This window comes from Pseudorca crassidens, chromosome 1 (genome assembly GCF_039906515.1).
Source record: "Pseudorca crassidens isolate mPseCra1 chromosome 1, mPseCra1.hap1, whole genome shotgun sequence".
Lineage (NCBI taxonomy): Eukaryota > Metazoa > Chordata > Mammalia > Artiodactyla > Delphinidae > Pseudorca > Pseudorca crassidens.
The window spans coordinates 118,975,164-118,988,299 of NC_090296.1; the positions used below are offsets into that span (position 1 = coordinate 118,975,164).

Here is a 13,136-nt window from a genome sequence, read left to right on the forward strand (position 1 = left end):
TAGTGAGTCACTCCTATCACTTAGGGAGTGGTGGAAACCCTTTTGAAATCCAAGTTCCCAGACGTCAGCCAAGGACCGACCTTGCAATCAGGCCTTTCTAAGGAGAGCAATCTCAGTCTTCTGTGTTGTCTTATTCGCACATCCTCCACATGGACCCATGTACTCTAGCATCTTAGCATCAATGACCTTATGTAGACATGTACGTATCCTCCTCGATGTCCAAGTGAGGGGATGGCGTGAGTCCCCCAATTATGTAAATCTTCCTACTCAAAAAGGAAAGAGGTGAAGTGTAATACTGTGAACAAGGAATGAAAGTTATCACTTATGTCCTCTTCAAAAATTAGAAAATAATGCCTACATTTCGAGTTCTCACCCAGTTATTATCTGGGAGAAGAAAAAGAAGGGAAAGTAACCCAGGGTAGGTTGAAAACATCCACTGATTTCAGAACTTCATCCCTTTAACTAAGTGCCCAGTGTATCCCACCCCAGTTCTTGATGGAAGGCCCCCTTTCTAAAACTACCCCACAGTAAAGGGCTCAGTTCTGAGCTGTGAGGTCATGCTTATGACAGGTGGTCTGAATTAGGAGAAATGTTTTCACAGCCTTCCAGATCTCCTCACTGGTCACAATCCCTCCCTCAACACAACAGAGAAGGTGCTAAAGGCAGCTACTTGTAGGTCGTAGCACTTGGTACTGGAGCACTTAGTGAGGGGGAAGGAGCTCTGAGAGCACAGGGCAGGAGGCCACAGGGTTGAGGAAGCGAACAATTGAGCTGGGCTTTCAAGGATGGCCAAAAAAGGGATAAGAGCATTTGGGGCCAAGGAAGCAGCTTAGTCAAGGACAAAAAAGCAGGGTTGTTTCAGGATCTTGGGTGCTGCAGTGCCTGCCAGGTCGTAGGGACCCTCCTTCCTTTCCCTCCCGCCTCCTTCTATCCACTTTAAATAATCCCAGTCTTAATGGGAAACTTATGCTTTCATATCTCAGAATACAGAATTATCACATGGTCTTGCTGGACTTTCATACATGAGATTGATGGGTGAGAAACATTTGAAACACAGTGAAAAATCAGAAAGCAATTCTAATCAACTGGTTTAATTGGATGTTAAGCCTGCAAGACAGTGTGGGACAGTGAGTTTGGGAGCTAAGTTGAGCTGGATACAAACCCCAGCTCCAACACCGGGAGCTGAGTGTCCTTGGACAAGTTACTTAACTCTTTGAGGTTCATCTGTGAAGTGGGGAGAATAATAGTACCTGCTCCATAGGGTTGACATGAGGTTCAGATAAGGTCATGTGTAAAATGAGCTTGGCATGTGCTGACACATTGTTAGTAAATAAACCGTTTGGACCTGGATAAGTGAATGTGGCTGAAGATAAGAATGGCGTAAGATGTCTGCATATCTGAACAGCTCCCAATTCCTAAGGGCTGAGTCATGGAACTGTGGATGAAATGGTCAGACTTGCTCAGAGTCCCCTTTTGTCCTTTGGGTTAGCTGTGGTTGAGAGTCCTTTCCCTTTGCCCAAGAATAAAACAAAATTGCTGAGAGACCCAGCATTTTCGCTGTGATGTGGCTTTCAATGCAATCACCCTTGGATCATGTTTAAAGTGATAAAAGTCAGCCTATAGATAACTTCATGCCAATGAAGCCTTTATACCCTCAAATGTGCATATTTAATATTAAGCCCTACCTTGTGATGTCATCTGGGAATTTTAAGCATGCTAGTTTGTTTTAGGATTGTTCGGTTCATGTAAGATGTCCTCTATGAAATAGTACTTCCATATCAGTAATAAGTGCAGCACTAAAGATCCCTGAATGTAGACTTTAAAAATAAGGAAGGTTTTCTTTTTCCTTGCCTACAATGTGTATGAGGAAGTGAAGGTGATACACCCCAGTAAAAATAAAGAATCTGTGGTCTTTTAGAGCAGGCATCATCTTAGACGTCTACTAGTACGACAGTCCAGGTCACTCACTATTGCGGATTTTTGCTTGGAGTCCATAAGCACGGCACTGACATTGACTGAGTGGGGTCAGGGACGCTGAAAGTAGAGCAAGCTCTGAGCCTAAGCTCAAAGTCCAGCGGGAGAGAGAGACTCATAAATAGGTAATAACAAGCGCAGGGCACAGGCACCACTCTACACGCACTTTGAAATCTCCAGGTAGTGGAAATGAACCTGGCTTGGGTGGAGGCAGCAAAGGACTCCTGCAGGCGATCCAGCAGAACGGAGAGTTTTCTAGGGAGAGGGAGTGACAGGGATCTGAGAGCCCCTTTGTGCTCCCGTAAGGGCTGAGGATCAAGAAAGGGCGCTTGGAGGACCTCTCAGTGGAATGAGATGCTTTTGCCATGAGCGGTGGCTTCACCTGCAAATATGTCTTCAGCAGTGAAGGGGCAACACAGGGGTGTCCATGGTTTATCCACAGCCCTGCGCTTCCTCAGCTATGGCTAAAAATTATAAGTATTCAAGCAATCGAGGAAATAGATAAGTTTCTTCTTCATGGACTTTCATTGAAGGTTAAGACCTGGGAGCAAAAGAACTAGAGTCTTTATAGGGGTGACACAGGGGAAGGAGAAAACCAAACCACAATCCCTCCTGGTGCCCGTGGAGATGTAGTAAAGATACAGTTCTTTTCTACTAGCTGTTTCTGGGGTTTTGTATTATTTTTTGCAAAATACATGAACCAACCAAGACACCTTATGCCCTCTGTCCTGGAGACCTAGGTGTCTCTCTCCTGCCTTCTTCTCTTAAGCACTGTGAGTTCAGTGCTTCCTCCCTGGAGAGGGGACTGACACACAGGCTCCTTCTGGATCAGGGAGGCTGGAGGGAGTCACCAGGTGCAAGGCGGGGGCAAGCTTTCGAGTTTTTGAAGGGCTTTGCTGCCAAAGGAAAAATGATCCTGAACTTAGACTGAGTGCACTTAACGTTTCAAGGGGGAAAACCTCTGGGGCTAAAAAGCAGCTTTTAGCAAACAACGGCTGTGATGAGTTCTGGTATCAGTGACTCTCCAGTAAATTTCCCTGGGGTGGGACTGACTTCTGACAATGGATTTATCCATGTGGACTTGTTTCTGGCTCAAAGTAAGTGAAAATGAAGGGAAGATATTGGACAAATCTCAAATATAGCTAAGCTCTCTTTAGGCAGATTCTAATTCTATCCCGTTCCTAGTCTCATATGAAATGAGAGGAGCTGACAAACAACTTCCTGCGTGCAGTTTACGGAGAAACTTAGCAAATGGGCCACGTCAAGAAGTCAGTGCAGTTCTGTAAGGTGTAAAACATGACAGGAACTGTGGGACCGGTTAGCGGATGGACAGGTCATCTAACTAGAGGGCTCAACGTAGGTTTCTCCTATCGTGAGCTTGTCACCAACCTCCTTATCTGGGAAATATATGCTAGTGTCAGTGCTTTTTGCCTTGTTCTGCTTTCCATCTTCTCAGATCACTGGGAATTTTCCATAGAAAGTTCTCTTATTGACTTTCATATGTATATGAAAAGTAGCCTTACACATATATATATATGAAATATGTATATGAATATTTTGTGAACGTATACATATTAAATATGTTAAACATGTGAATATTAAATATAAATATTCAAATAAATTTCATATAGATATATTTCATATGTATGAAATATAGATGCATGAATTGTACACATATATATGAATTGTTCACAACTGTCACTTTTCATGATTATAAAAAGTAGTACAAATAGGAAGAAATATCACAGTGGTAGAGAGAGGTATATCCTAGTCTCTCTCCCAAGGTATAATCACAGTCAATCATTTAAAAGTTTTACTCTCGTTCTCTCCATAAGTCTAAATAGTGTACCAACATCTCTGCTTCTTGATATATCAACTTAAAATTTTCTCTGACTCCTTACTCTGAAAGATGAAGAAATGATTCTCTTTCCTCCCACTCTGCTAGCCACATTTTATTTTCAGATATATTTTTATTATATATAGTATATTAACAGTTTTTATTGTCTTGATTTATCAATATTAGGAAGGATCGATTCCCTCCTTATTTTGCAAGGTTAGAAATGTAGTACCCAGACAGTTCACCAAGTTCTTCTCATTGCATTATGTGTTTTGGTTTATGTTTTATTTGTTGTTGGGCTTTCTCATTTTTGTTTATTTTGTTTTGTTTTTTTTACCTTGGCCTGTGAAATCCCTGCGAGAGACTATTATGAGGGACTTTTCTCTGTATCCTCAATGCTTGCAACACCTGACACATAGTAGGGGCACAGTGACTATTTGCCTTTGAAGGAATTTCACATCCTGTCTCAGCAGATAGCAGAGGGGAAGAAACCAGTTTTATTAATGTGATCCCCAAAGTAGCCACTGAGAAATTTATGCTCCCTGGGGGAGTAGGAGCTTTGGATTTAAGTTTACGTTTTGCGACATACTTCCTGGTTAGTTAGAAAAAAAGATATTCTCTTTCAGACCTTCTTACAGGCATAGAGATACATTTATAATCTAAAGAGAGAGAAATAAACAAGCATTCCTGGGGTAAGCCTAGGTCTGTATAGACATGTGTACAGAGTATTTATTTATTTATTTTTATAAATTTATTTATTTTATTTATTTATTTTTGGCTGCATTGGGTCTTCGTTGCTGCACATGGGCTTTCTCTAGTTGTGGTGAGCGGGGGCTACTCTTTGTTGCGGTGCATGGGCTTCTCATTGCGGTGGCTTCTCTTGTTGCCGAGCACAGGCTCTAGGCACGCGGGCTTCAGTAGTTGTGGCACGCGGGCTCCAGAGTGCAGGCTCGGTAGTTGTGGCACACAGGCTTAGTTGCTCCGCGGCATGTGGGATCTTCCTGGACCAGGGCTCGAACTGCACTGGCAGGTGGGTTCTTAACCACTGCGCCACCTGGGAAGCCCTGTACAGAGTATTTAAAAAATAGGCTTCTCGCGGGTGAATGGATGGGCTTAGTTATAATAATATCCTTTGGGTCTTTGATGTATTTATTGAGTAAGAGAGAAACTCCTTTCTCTAGGAGAACAGTATGAACTTGGATAGGAAAAAAAAAAAAAAGCGTTTGAGAGCTAAGAAAACCTCAGTTATTTGTTTTTTGTTTTTTAAATCCAAAGCCTTTACCCAGCTCTTTTGGACAAACCAATTCACTGACTGTCTAGAGGGCCCTGGAAGTGGTAGGAGGTGGCAGAAGAGTTTTTGTGAGGTTGAGTTTGTTCCAAGTGACTTGAGAAAGCAGATATTAAACATATTTGAAAACTTGCTGGATAACTTGTAAGAAATTGTGGTCCATGGTTATATGATTCTATATCATATAACAAGATGATGGGAAATGAAGCCCATCTCCCATCTGTAGAAGAGAAAAGAAGGGAATGTTTGCTCAGAACACCTACCTGTCAGGCACCTAACAGCTTCTGGAACTGCTCGATTCATCTTTGATGTCTTCTTAGATTCCAATTCAGCTAACATTTATTGAGCATTACTATGAGCTAGAAACTTTAATATATTACTAGTTTACTCCTCACAGAATTCCTGGGTTAGGGGGTGAGGGGAGTGGTGCACGGCTTGTTACTGAAATGCAGTCATTTAGGTTTAGAAGAGCAAACTGCTTTGCCCAAGGTCACATAGCCACTTTCTCATGGCAGTGCAGGGACATTTTCTAGATTTTTTTCTTTAGATTTTTTTTTCACTCTGGTGATGTTAAATACATCATGTGTTGCTATGGTAGCCGGTCTTTTGATTGAATCCAGAGCAATGCAAAGGGTAAAAACAAAAATGCATATTGGACCCAGGCAGACCCCAAGGTCGTGTTCCTTGGTGTCATCTTCATCGGGGATGATACTCTTCAGTCTCCTGGGGAACTGAAAGTAATTAATTACTGAAAGTTAATTGTGTGATCACCGACAGCGGCCTCTTGAGCAGTGAAGTTACGTGCGGGCGGGCAGTTGTCATCTCAGATTAACCAGGGTCACTAGAAACATAGTCAGAGTTTCCATAATACTCTTTGTGACTCATAGCAACTCCAGGCAGTTGTCTAGATGGAACTTTGGATAGGGCCTGAAGTGCTTTATCAGGATTCAGCTCATTATATTAAAGTAAATCTTTATTCTTCTTCCCATAAGAGACCAGTGGGAATATCCCTCCCTCTTTGTGGTGGAAAGGAGTCATTTGAAGGGAGGTTATCTCCCAGGGCCATTGCTTGGCTATAAAGCTCCGGTCTTAGCTGGCCCCATCCCGAATGAGCCTGATCTCTATCTACATTGCTTTTCCCTTGTTTCAGTTTTCTGGCCTGAAGATTATAAGAATCCATGCCCATAGAAAGGATCAGCTGTCTGCAGGAAATCTGCCCAAAGCCAACTCACAGTGTAATATAGAGACAGTTACTGATAAGTGAGGGTGACTCAGTCTATGGCATCAGGAAACAACCCACTTAAAGTATAACAAATGTAAAATGGTCTGTAACCTGGAAGTTTTAACTTCAGAGGGTCTGTTAAAATGAGAGGAGATCTTATACTGATAATAGTATAAATACAAACAGATGGAATCTACAAAAGAGACATGAAACAGAAATTCCCCAGCCCTCCTTGGTTTTCATCCTCAATCCACGGCTCCCTGATCCTTGTTGCTGGGGTCACTTCAGTAGGCCTCAGAGGCTGAATCTGAACTTGTTCTCCAGGATGTCTCCTGACAATAGGCGAGAAGAAGTTTACGGCCCTCTTGTCTGAGGGCCCGTTGCAAATTAACTTTGCTATCCACACGTTCTTGAGGGGCACTGTGGCATAGTGGTTACTGTCGTGGGTTCTAGGTTCAAATCCTGACTCCCCCTGCGGCCTTGGGCAGCTCATTTAACTTTTCTTTGCCTTGGCTTCCTCATCTGTAAATATAACAGTGGTTGTGCGGATTAAATGAGCAAATATACATAAATCATATGAGGGAGTGGCTGACATTGAGTAAGTGTCAATAAAAGTTAGCTATTCTCAACACCATCGTCATCATTATCACCCCAGGCATCTGTGTTCCTCACCTGTACCATAATTCTGTCTCAGTAGCCCACTTCCGTATCTGGACTCTGTGAGGCTTGCATTTCTCTGGCCAGGTCTCTCTCCTCCCCAGGAAGTAGTGTCTTGCCTTTAACTGGCAGCTCACCCGGTGTCTTGTGGGTCCCTGCTCAGGGTCATGCACAGGGAGACCCCCATCTTCCAGAGCACCTTGTTACCTCCTGCTGCACCTTCCCATGCTAGGTGCTCGCTGGATACCATAGTCAACCTCTGGGCTCAGCTGCCTCCTAGCAACTGCAGGTGGATTTGCTGCTTCAGCACCTGATCCCTCACTGTGGGTCTGATGCCACGTTAAGCCCTCTGGCCTTAGGAGGTAACTGGGCCACACTCAAATATAAAGAACTTGTTGATGACCAGGGACAGGGTATCCTGAATGATGCGTCACAGGTAGCTAGCTGATTACGCGGATGCTTATGGATATAATAAGAGCAACAGTCATTAGCATTAAAAACACTGATAAAAATGTTATCAGTGTTGAGCCCTTCCAGCTTTGCGTGGCTGTGTGTTTGGAAGGGCTCAATACAGATATATTTTTATTACATAAATGTCATATATTTATTGTAGAGAAAGTAGACAATACAAATAAACCAAAAGTTAATGGTAAAAAGAAAACTTCTATAACTCACCTTCCAGACATAACACTTTTAGTCTCTCTCTCTACACACACACACCCCACACACATAATCACTTTTTTCACTTAATGGATTGTGGACTGCTTTCCATGGCATGAAATATGCATTTATATCATCAAATATCGAGCAATTCAAAGTGATTCTGAAGGTGTGTTGTTTCGTGGTCCAGCCCATTGGCACTATGTTACGGATGGGTATAAAGAGGTTAAACAGACTGGCTAAGTTTTTGTGGTCTGCAGCTTCTAATTCTGGTAATTGCCACTAGGTTAATTAGGGTGGCTTCTGGCTGGAGCCTCATTTAGAGCAGCTTGGCTTTACGTAGTTATTTGAGGAACGGGACCTTTGGCCCACTTGTTCTGGTCTCTTTCCATTACAAAAACCTGCCACCCACCCAGCAGCGGATCTGGAGTTTCTAGCGATGGCCAGGGTGGGTGGTCAGCATTCTAGGCTCTGTCTCTGCGACACCGTGGGACCTCTGGTAAGGCACCCCACTTCACCATACCTCTGTTTCCTCATCTTTAAATTAAAGGGATTGGATTTGCTTTTCTTCTGCTCTTACACTGTGATTTCATGTTAAGTAATTTGGCGTGTGATTGAGGCTTGGGAGTGGCTCTTAATTGCGGTTGCCTAGTCTGGTGCCAGGCTGGCTGCACCAGAGGGAGCACTTCGAGTGTATATTCCTGAGCCTCTTGCCCACCCTCCACTGGGGCGAAGCCCAAGAATCTGTATTTTTAACACACCCCTTAGCGATTCGTTCTCATCGCAAGGATGGTACTTAACTCCCAAGCTGCCCAGCTGATCCCATCCTAGTCGAACTTCGGTTCTGGCCAAAGGGTTGTAACAAGCATCTTAACTCCAAATCCTTCACGAGGCAGCTGGTAGTGCTGGAAGCCTACACGGTTCCGGCTTCAGGACCACCAGCAGCTTGGCTTCCAGAGCCCTTGGAGACAGCCTTCCCCAGCCTGTCAGCTTCTCACCCTTTGTCAGAGCCTAGCCGGCCCTGCCCATCCTTCCGGCCCTTTTTCCCCACCAGTTTCCACCACGTTCTGCTTCACATGGTTTCTTGCTCCATATGGTTTGGCTCAGGCCGCAGCAGGGTTATGACCACCCTGAGTGTCTGTCCCAGCAGCCTCTCCAAGTGCCCTTGATCAAGCAGGGGATGTTTTTCCTTCCACCTGGTTTCATTTCTCCCTCTGTTCCCTCATCTTCCACGAGACCTGATGTTTCTGATACATACAGTAGATTTCTTTCTAAATCCTTCAGGACGTGAGCTATCATATTAGCAGTTTACTCCAGAGACTTCTATACAGAGCTTTTCATATTTAAGGGGCCAGATGCCTTTCCCGTCTGATTATTAAAACACCCCCACACCACACACACACCTTACCCTTAAGCAGAGTGTTGCTAGTTTTAAAAAGCTAGATCCTAGCTTTAAAGGAGAGATTGTGATCTTATTTCACATTTGCTCATATTTATCATTTATAAATGGGACTTCCCTGGTGGCGCAGTGGTTAAGAACCCTCCTGCCAATGAAGGGGACACGGGTTCGAGCCCTGGTCCAGGAAGATCCCACATGCCGCGGAGCAACTAAGCCCGTGCGGCACAACTACTGAAGCCCGCGTGCCTAGAGCCCGTGCTGTGCAACAAAAGAAGCCACTGCATTGAGAAGCGAAAATAAATGAATTAATTTTTTAAAAGAGAGATATTTGTTAAAAAAAAAAAAAAAGAGAAAGAAAGAAACCATCATGGCAGATTTACTGAATAATAATCCTTGGAGGAGGGATCCAGGAGTTTGCATCTCCCAGGAGCTCTCTGGGTGGTTCTTTTGCATGTCGAAGGCTAGGAGCTCTTGCTTTAGACGGTGGAGAGAATTTAGACCAGAATTTAGACACGATGGGAGGACACTGAGAGAGAGCCTGGTGGGCGCCAGACTTCTGGGGGTTCAATCCAGCCTCTGTCTTCACTGGCTGTGTGGCTGCTTCATGCCTCAGTTGGCTCACCTGTGAAAAAAAATATAAAAATACCATATCAATCACATTGGTCATCGTGAAGATTAAGTTAGTTAATAGTTAAAATAGTGCCTGCACCTAGTAAGAGCGCTGTACATGTTTGCTGTGAATATTATCCCACGCACAGGAATGGCACGAACAAAGTCAGACAGATGGAGATGGATGGCCTCTTTGAGGGAGGCGAGCAGACCACTTTGTCAGGAGCAGGTTTGGGTCCGTGGTTCTCAAATTACGGTATGGAGAAACAACACGGGGAGCGTGTGAAAACTTTAGTGTCCTTCCAAAGTTTCTAATTTAGTAAACTTGGAATGAAGCCTTGGGATCTGCGTTTAAAATTTTCGATACAGGTGATCAGCACATTTGTAGAACCCCAGGTTTCGGTGGAGGAGGACTGACATTTAACATTGGAGAGGTCTCCTGGGATTTGGCTGGGGCCATGAAGAGATATGGACGCTAATTGCATGTTTAATATCTGCTTTATTAGGTGTGTCCAGAAAGCAGTAGAAGTATCTGGGAGGTACAATGTGCATCCTACAACAACAAGCCGTTCATGGGCCGGTTTTATGAATGGGAACCGTTTGCAGAAGGTAAGAATAGCCCTAGCCCTGTGCACAGCAATTATTTTCTGTCTGTTCTCCAACCCTGTTGCCCTTTGGTTATTGCTGGAGGAATTGGTGTGATCCTGGCTAGAGTGACAATGAGGGAGAAAGTGTGACCCCCAGGGCAAGGGGGAGCCGGTAGGGGTCTTTACCAAAGGTAGTGGAGCTCAGGTGACACCTGGACCATCAGTCAGATGGATGAGGCATTGGCTGAAACAAGCAGTGTCTGAGGCTGGCAGGATGAGTGAGACAGGACAGGGTTTGTGGAATGGGTTAGAGCGAGAGTTTCAAGCTAAGGTTGTGGGGAGTGAACAGGGATGGAGTTTCCCTTTTCCTTGGTTCCTGCTACAAGCGCTGGTGTGGTGGCTTAAGAGAGCACGTAGAGTTGTAGGGTTGACAGTTGTTTGGCTTTTGTGCTGGGGGAGCCTTGAATGCTTTTTCCAAAGATGAAGTGTGGTAGGTAGCCATTGCCCTTGGGACCAAGGTTCCTGCCTTTTCAAAATGATGGAAGATCTGATATTGGTAGAGCTTCTCAGTGCTGTTGTACATCTTGGAGTCACTTTCCTTTGTTGAAGCGCAGATGATAACATGGCTTTTGGGCTGAGAAGTGTTCAATTCTGAGATATATCTTCCCATCACAGAGAAAGTAGGGTCCAAAGTGGTGATGGGTCGAGCAAAACGTGTAGGGTTCAATACCGACAGCCATGCTGGCCAGAGGAGAGAGTGCAGCTGCCCTCAGTGTTCAGCTCAACGTCAGCCCAAGGCAGTGGCTGGGGCAGCTGGGCTGGGCCACAACCCGGTGTGTGGAACACGGCTGTTATGTCCGAGCTCTGGAGAAATTGTCCTGGGGAGGGCTTGATAATGAGTTGTGCGGATTCCATTACAGAATCAATGTCCAAATGTGGAAGGTTGTGCCTAGATGTCAGCCCTTGAGGAGGAGAAGGCAGGATTGATGTCTGCTGTGAAATGGGATGCAGAATTATTCTTGTCTGTGCATTTTTCTCAGAGAAGAGTCTGTAGCCTTGTTTGGGTTCTCAAAGTGGTCTCATGACCACTGCCCACTAGAATCGCTGAAGAACCTTCTAGAAATACTGATGCCTGGGCACCACTCCCAGGGATTGTGATTTAATTGGTTTGGGGTGCAGCCTGGGCATGAGGATATTTTAAAGATCCCAAGTAATTCTAATGAGCAGCTGGGGTTGAGAACCTCTAATCCAAGAGGGAGGCAGGATTTCAGAAGAACTGGTGACTCTGGCTTAAATTAAAGGCACAGAATCATGGGTGTTTCATAACCTGTGAAATATATTCTTGTGTCAGAACAACAGTACGTGTCAGTGAGCATTTTGTCTGAGCTGCACCCTTGCTTTATTGCTGGCTGTGGATAATAATAGCTGCTTTGCCGTGATTCACTGGGAAGAAAGGCGGATTCCTCCAGACGTGCACTGTGCTCCCCATTGTTTCCCCTGGAGCTGGAGCCCCATTGCCCAACCCTCTCTGCTTAGTTCAGGGAGGTCATCTGCCAGCCACCTGATCCTGTCAAGCCTGGTAGACTCAGGTCTAATGTCAAAAGCCCTTTGCCTCCCGCAAAGAAAACGTGTGCTAATATTTTCACCTATTAATCAATATTCCCTGTGGATGCCTGCTATTGTCTGGTTTATGTATGATTCTACCTTTTCTGTTCTTTTGTTTGCCCTGACGTGTGCTGGACTTTAATTGTGAGTCCTGGCGGGGGGGAAGGGAGGAGGCTTTTTGAACATTTGATTTAACTTTTTATTTTGGAAAATTTCAAATGTACGTAAAAATAGAATAGTATAATCGTATAAGAATAACCTCCTATTTACCCGTCACTTAGTTTCAACAGTTATCAACTCATGGCTAATCTTTTTCAAATATAACCCACCCACTCTTCCCCATCCAGATATGGGGAGCTATTTGAATTCACATTATATAGCATAATTCACTGGTGCATATATTAATTAGAACTCTTGGTTGTTAGTGACCGAAATCCAACCTACCTATATATAAACAAGAAAGATATTTTGTTGGTCATGTTACTGGGAAGTCCAAGAGGTGGGCTGGGATTCAGATATGGCTGCATTCCAGGGATTCAATAATATTAGGACCCTGCTTTTCTCTATCTTTCTCCATCTCTTGGGTCTGTTTACTTTCTTTTCAGGTGGATGGGCAGGCTTACATGGCTTTGAACTTGCAATCACAGTGAGAAAGACTCTGTCTTATCTAGTGCTGTGGGTTGAATTGTGTCCCACAAAAAAGATATGTTTAAGTCCTATCCCTGGTACCTATGAATTTGCTTATTTGGAAATAGGGTCTTTGCATGGTAATTAAGGTACAAGTTAAGAAGAGGTCATACTGGATTAGGGTAGGCCCTTATCCAATATGACTGGTGCCCTTATAAAAAGAGAAGAGGCACAGAGACGCACATACAGGGAACACTCGGGCACAGAGACAGAGGGAAGATGGCCACGTGACGACCAAGGTGGAGATTAGAGTGATGGCAGCTACAAGTCAAGGAGCACCAAGGATTTCGGGAAAGCACCCGAAACCAGGGGAAGGCACAGAAAGTTTCTTCCCCAGAGATTGCAGAGGGAGTGTGGCCCCGCCAACACCTTGATTTTGAATTTCCAGCCTCCAGGACTGTGAGAGAATAAATCTATGTTGTTTTAAACCACCCAGTTTGTGGTAATTTGTTATGGCAGCCTAGGAAACTAGCATGCCTAGTGATGGTTTCAATCTCAGAAAAACCACCCTGTGATCTTGTTTGGATCATGTCCCCATCCCTGGACCTGAGTTCAGGACCTGAGGGGGTCGTTGGGCTAACTCAGGTCATGTGACCGACCCTCTGGTGGGA

General features: G+C 44.5%; 1 protein-coding gene across 3 annotated transcripts in view; it reads left to right on the forward strand.

Moving 5' to 3' along the window:
- The window catches only part of THSD4 (thrombospondin type 1 domain containing 4), a 571,466-nt gene that overhangs the window by 117,521 nt on the left and 440,809 nt on the right, over positions 1–13,136 (forward strand). For all 3 annotated transcript variants that reach the window (XM_067752213.1, XM_067752199.1, XM_067752206.1), the window contains exon 6: positions 10,153–10,255. In XM_067752213.1, the coding sequence (XP_067608314.1) occupies positions 10,153–10,255 (103 nt within the window). The remainder of the gene's footprint in view (positions 1–10,152; positions 10,256–13,136) is intronic.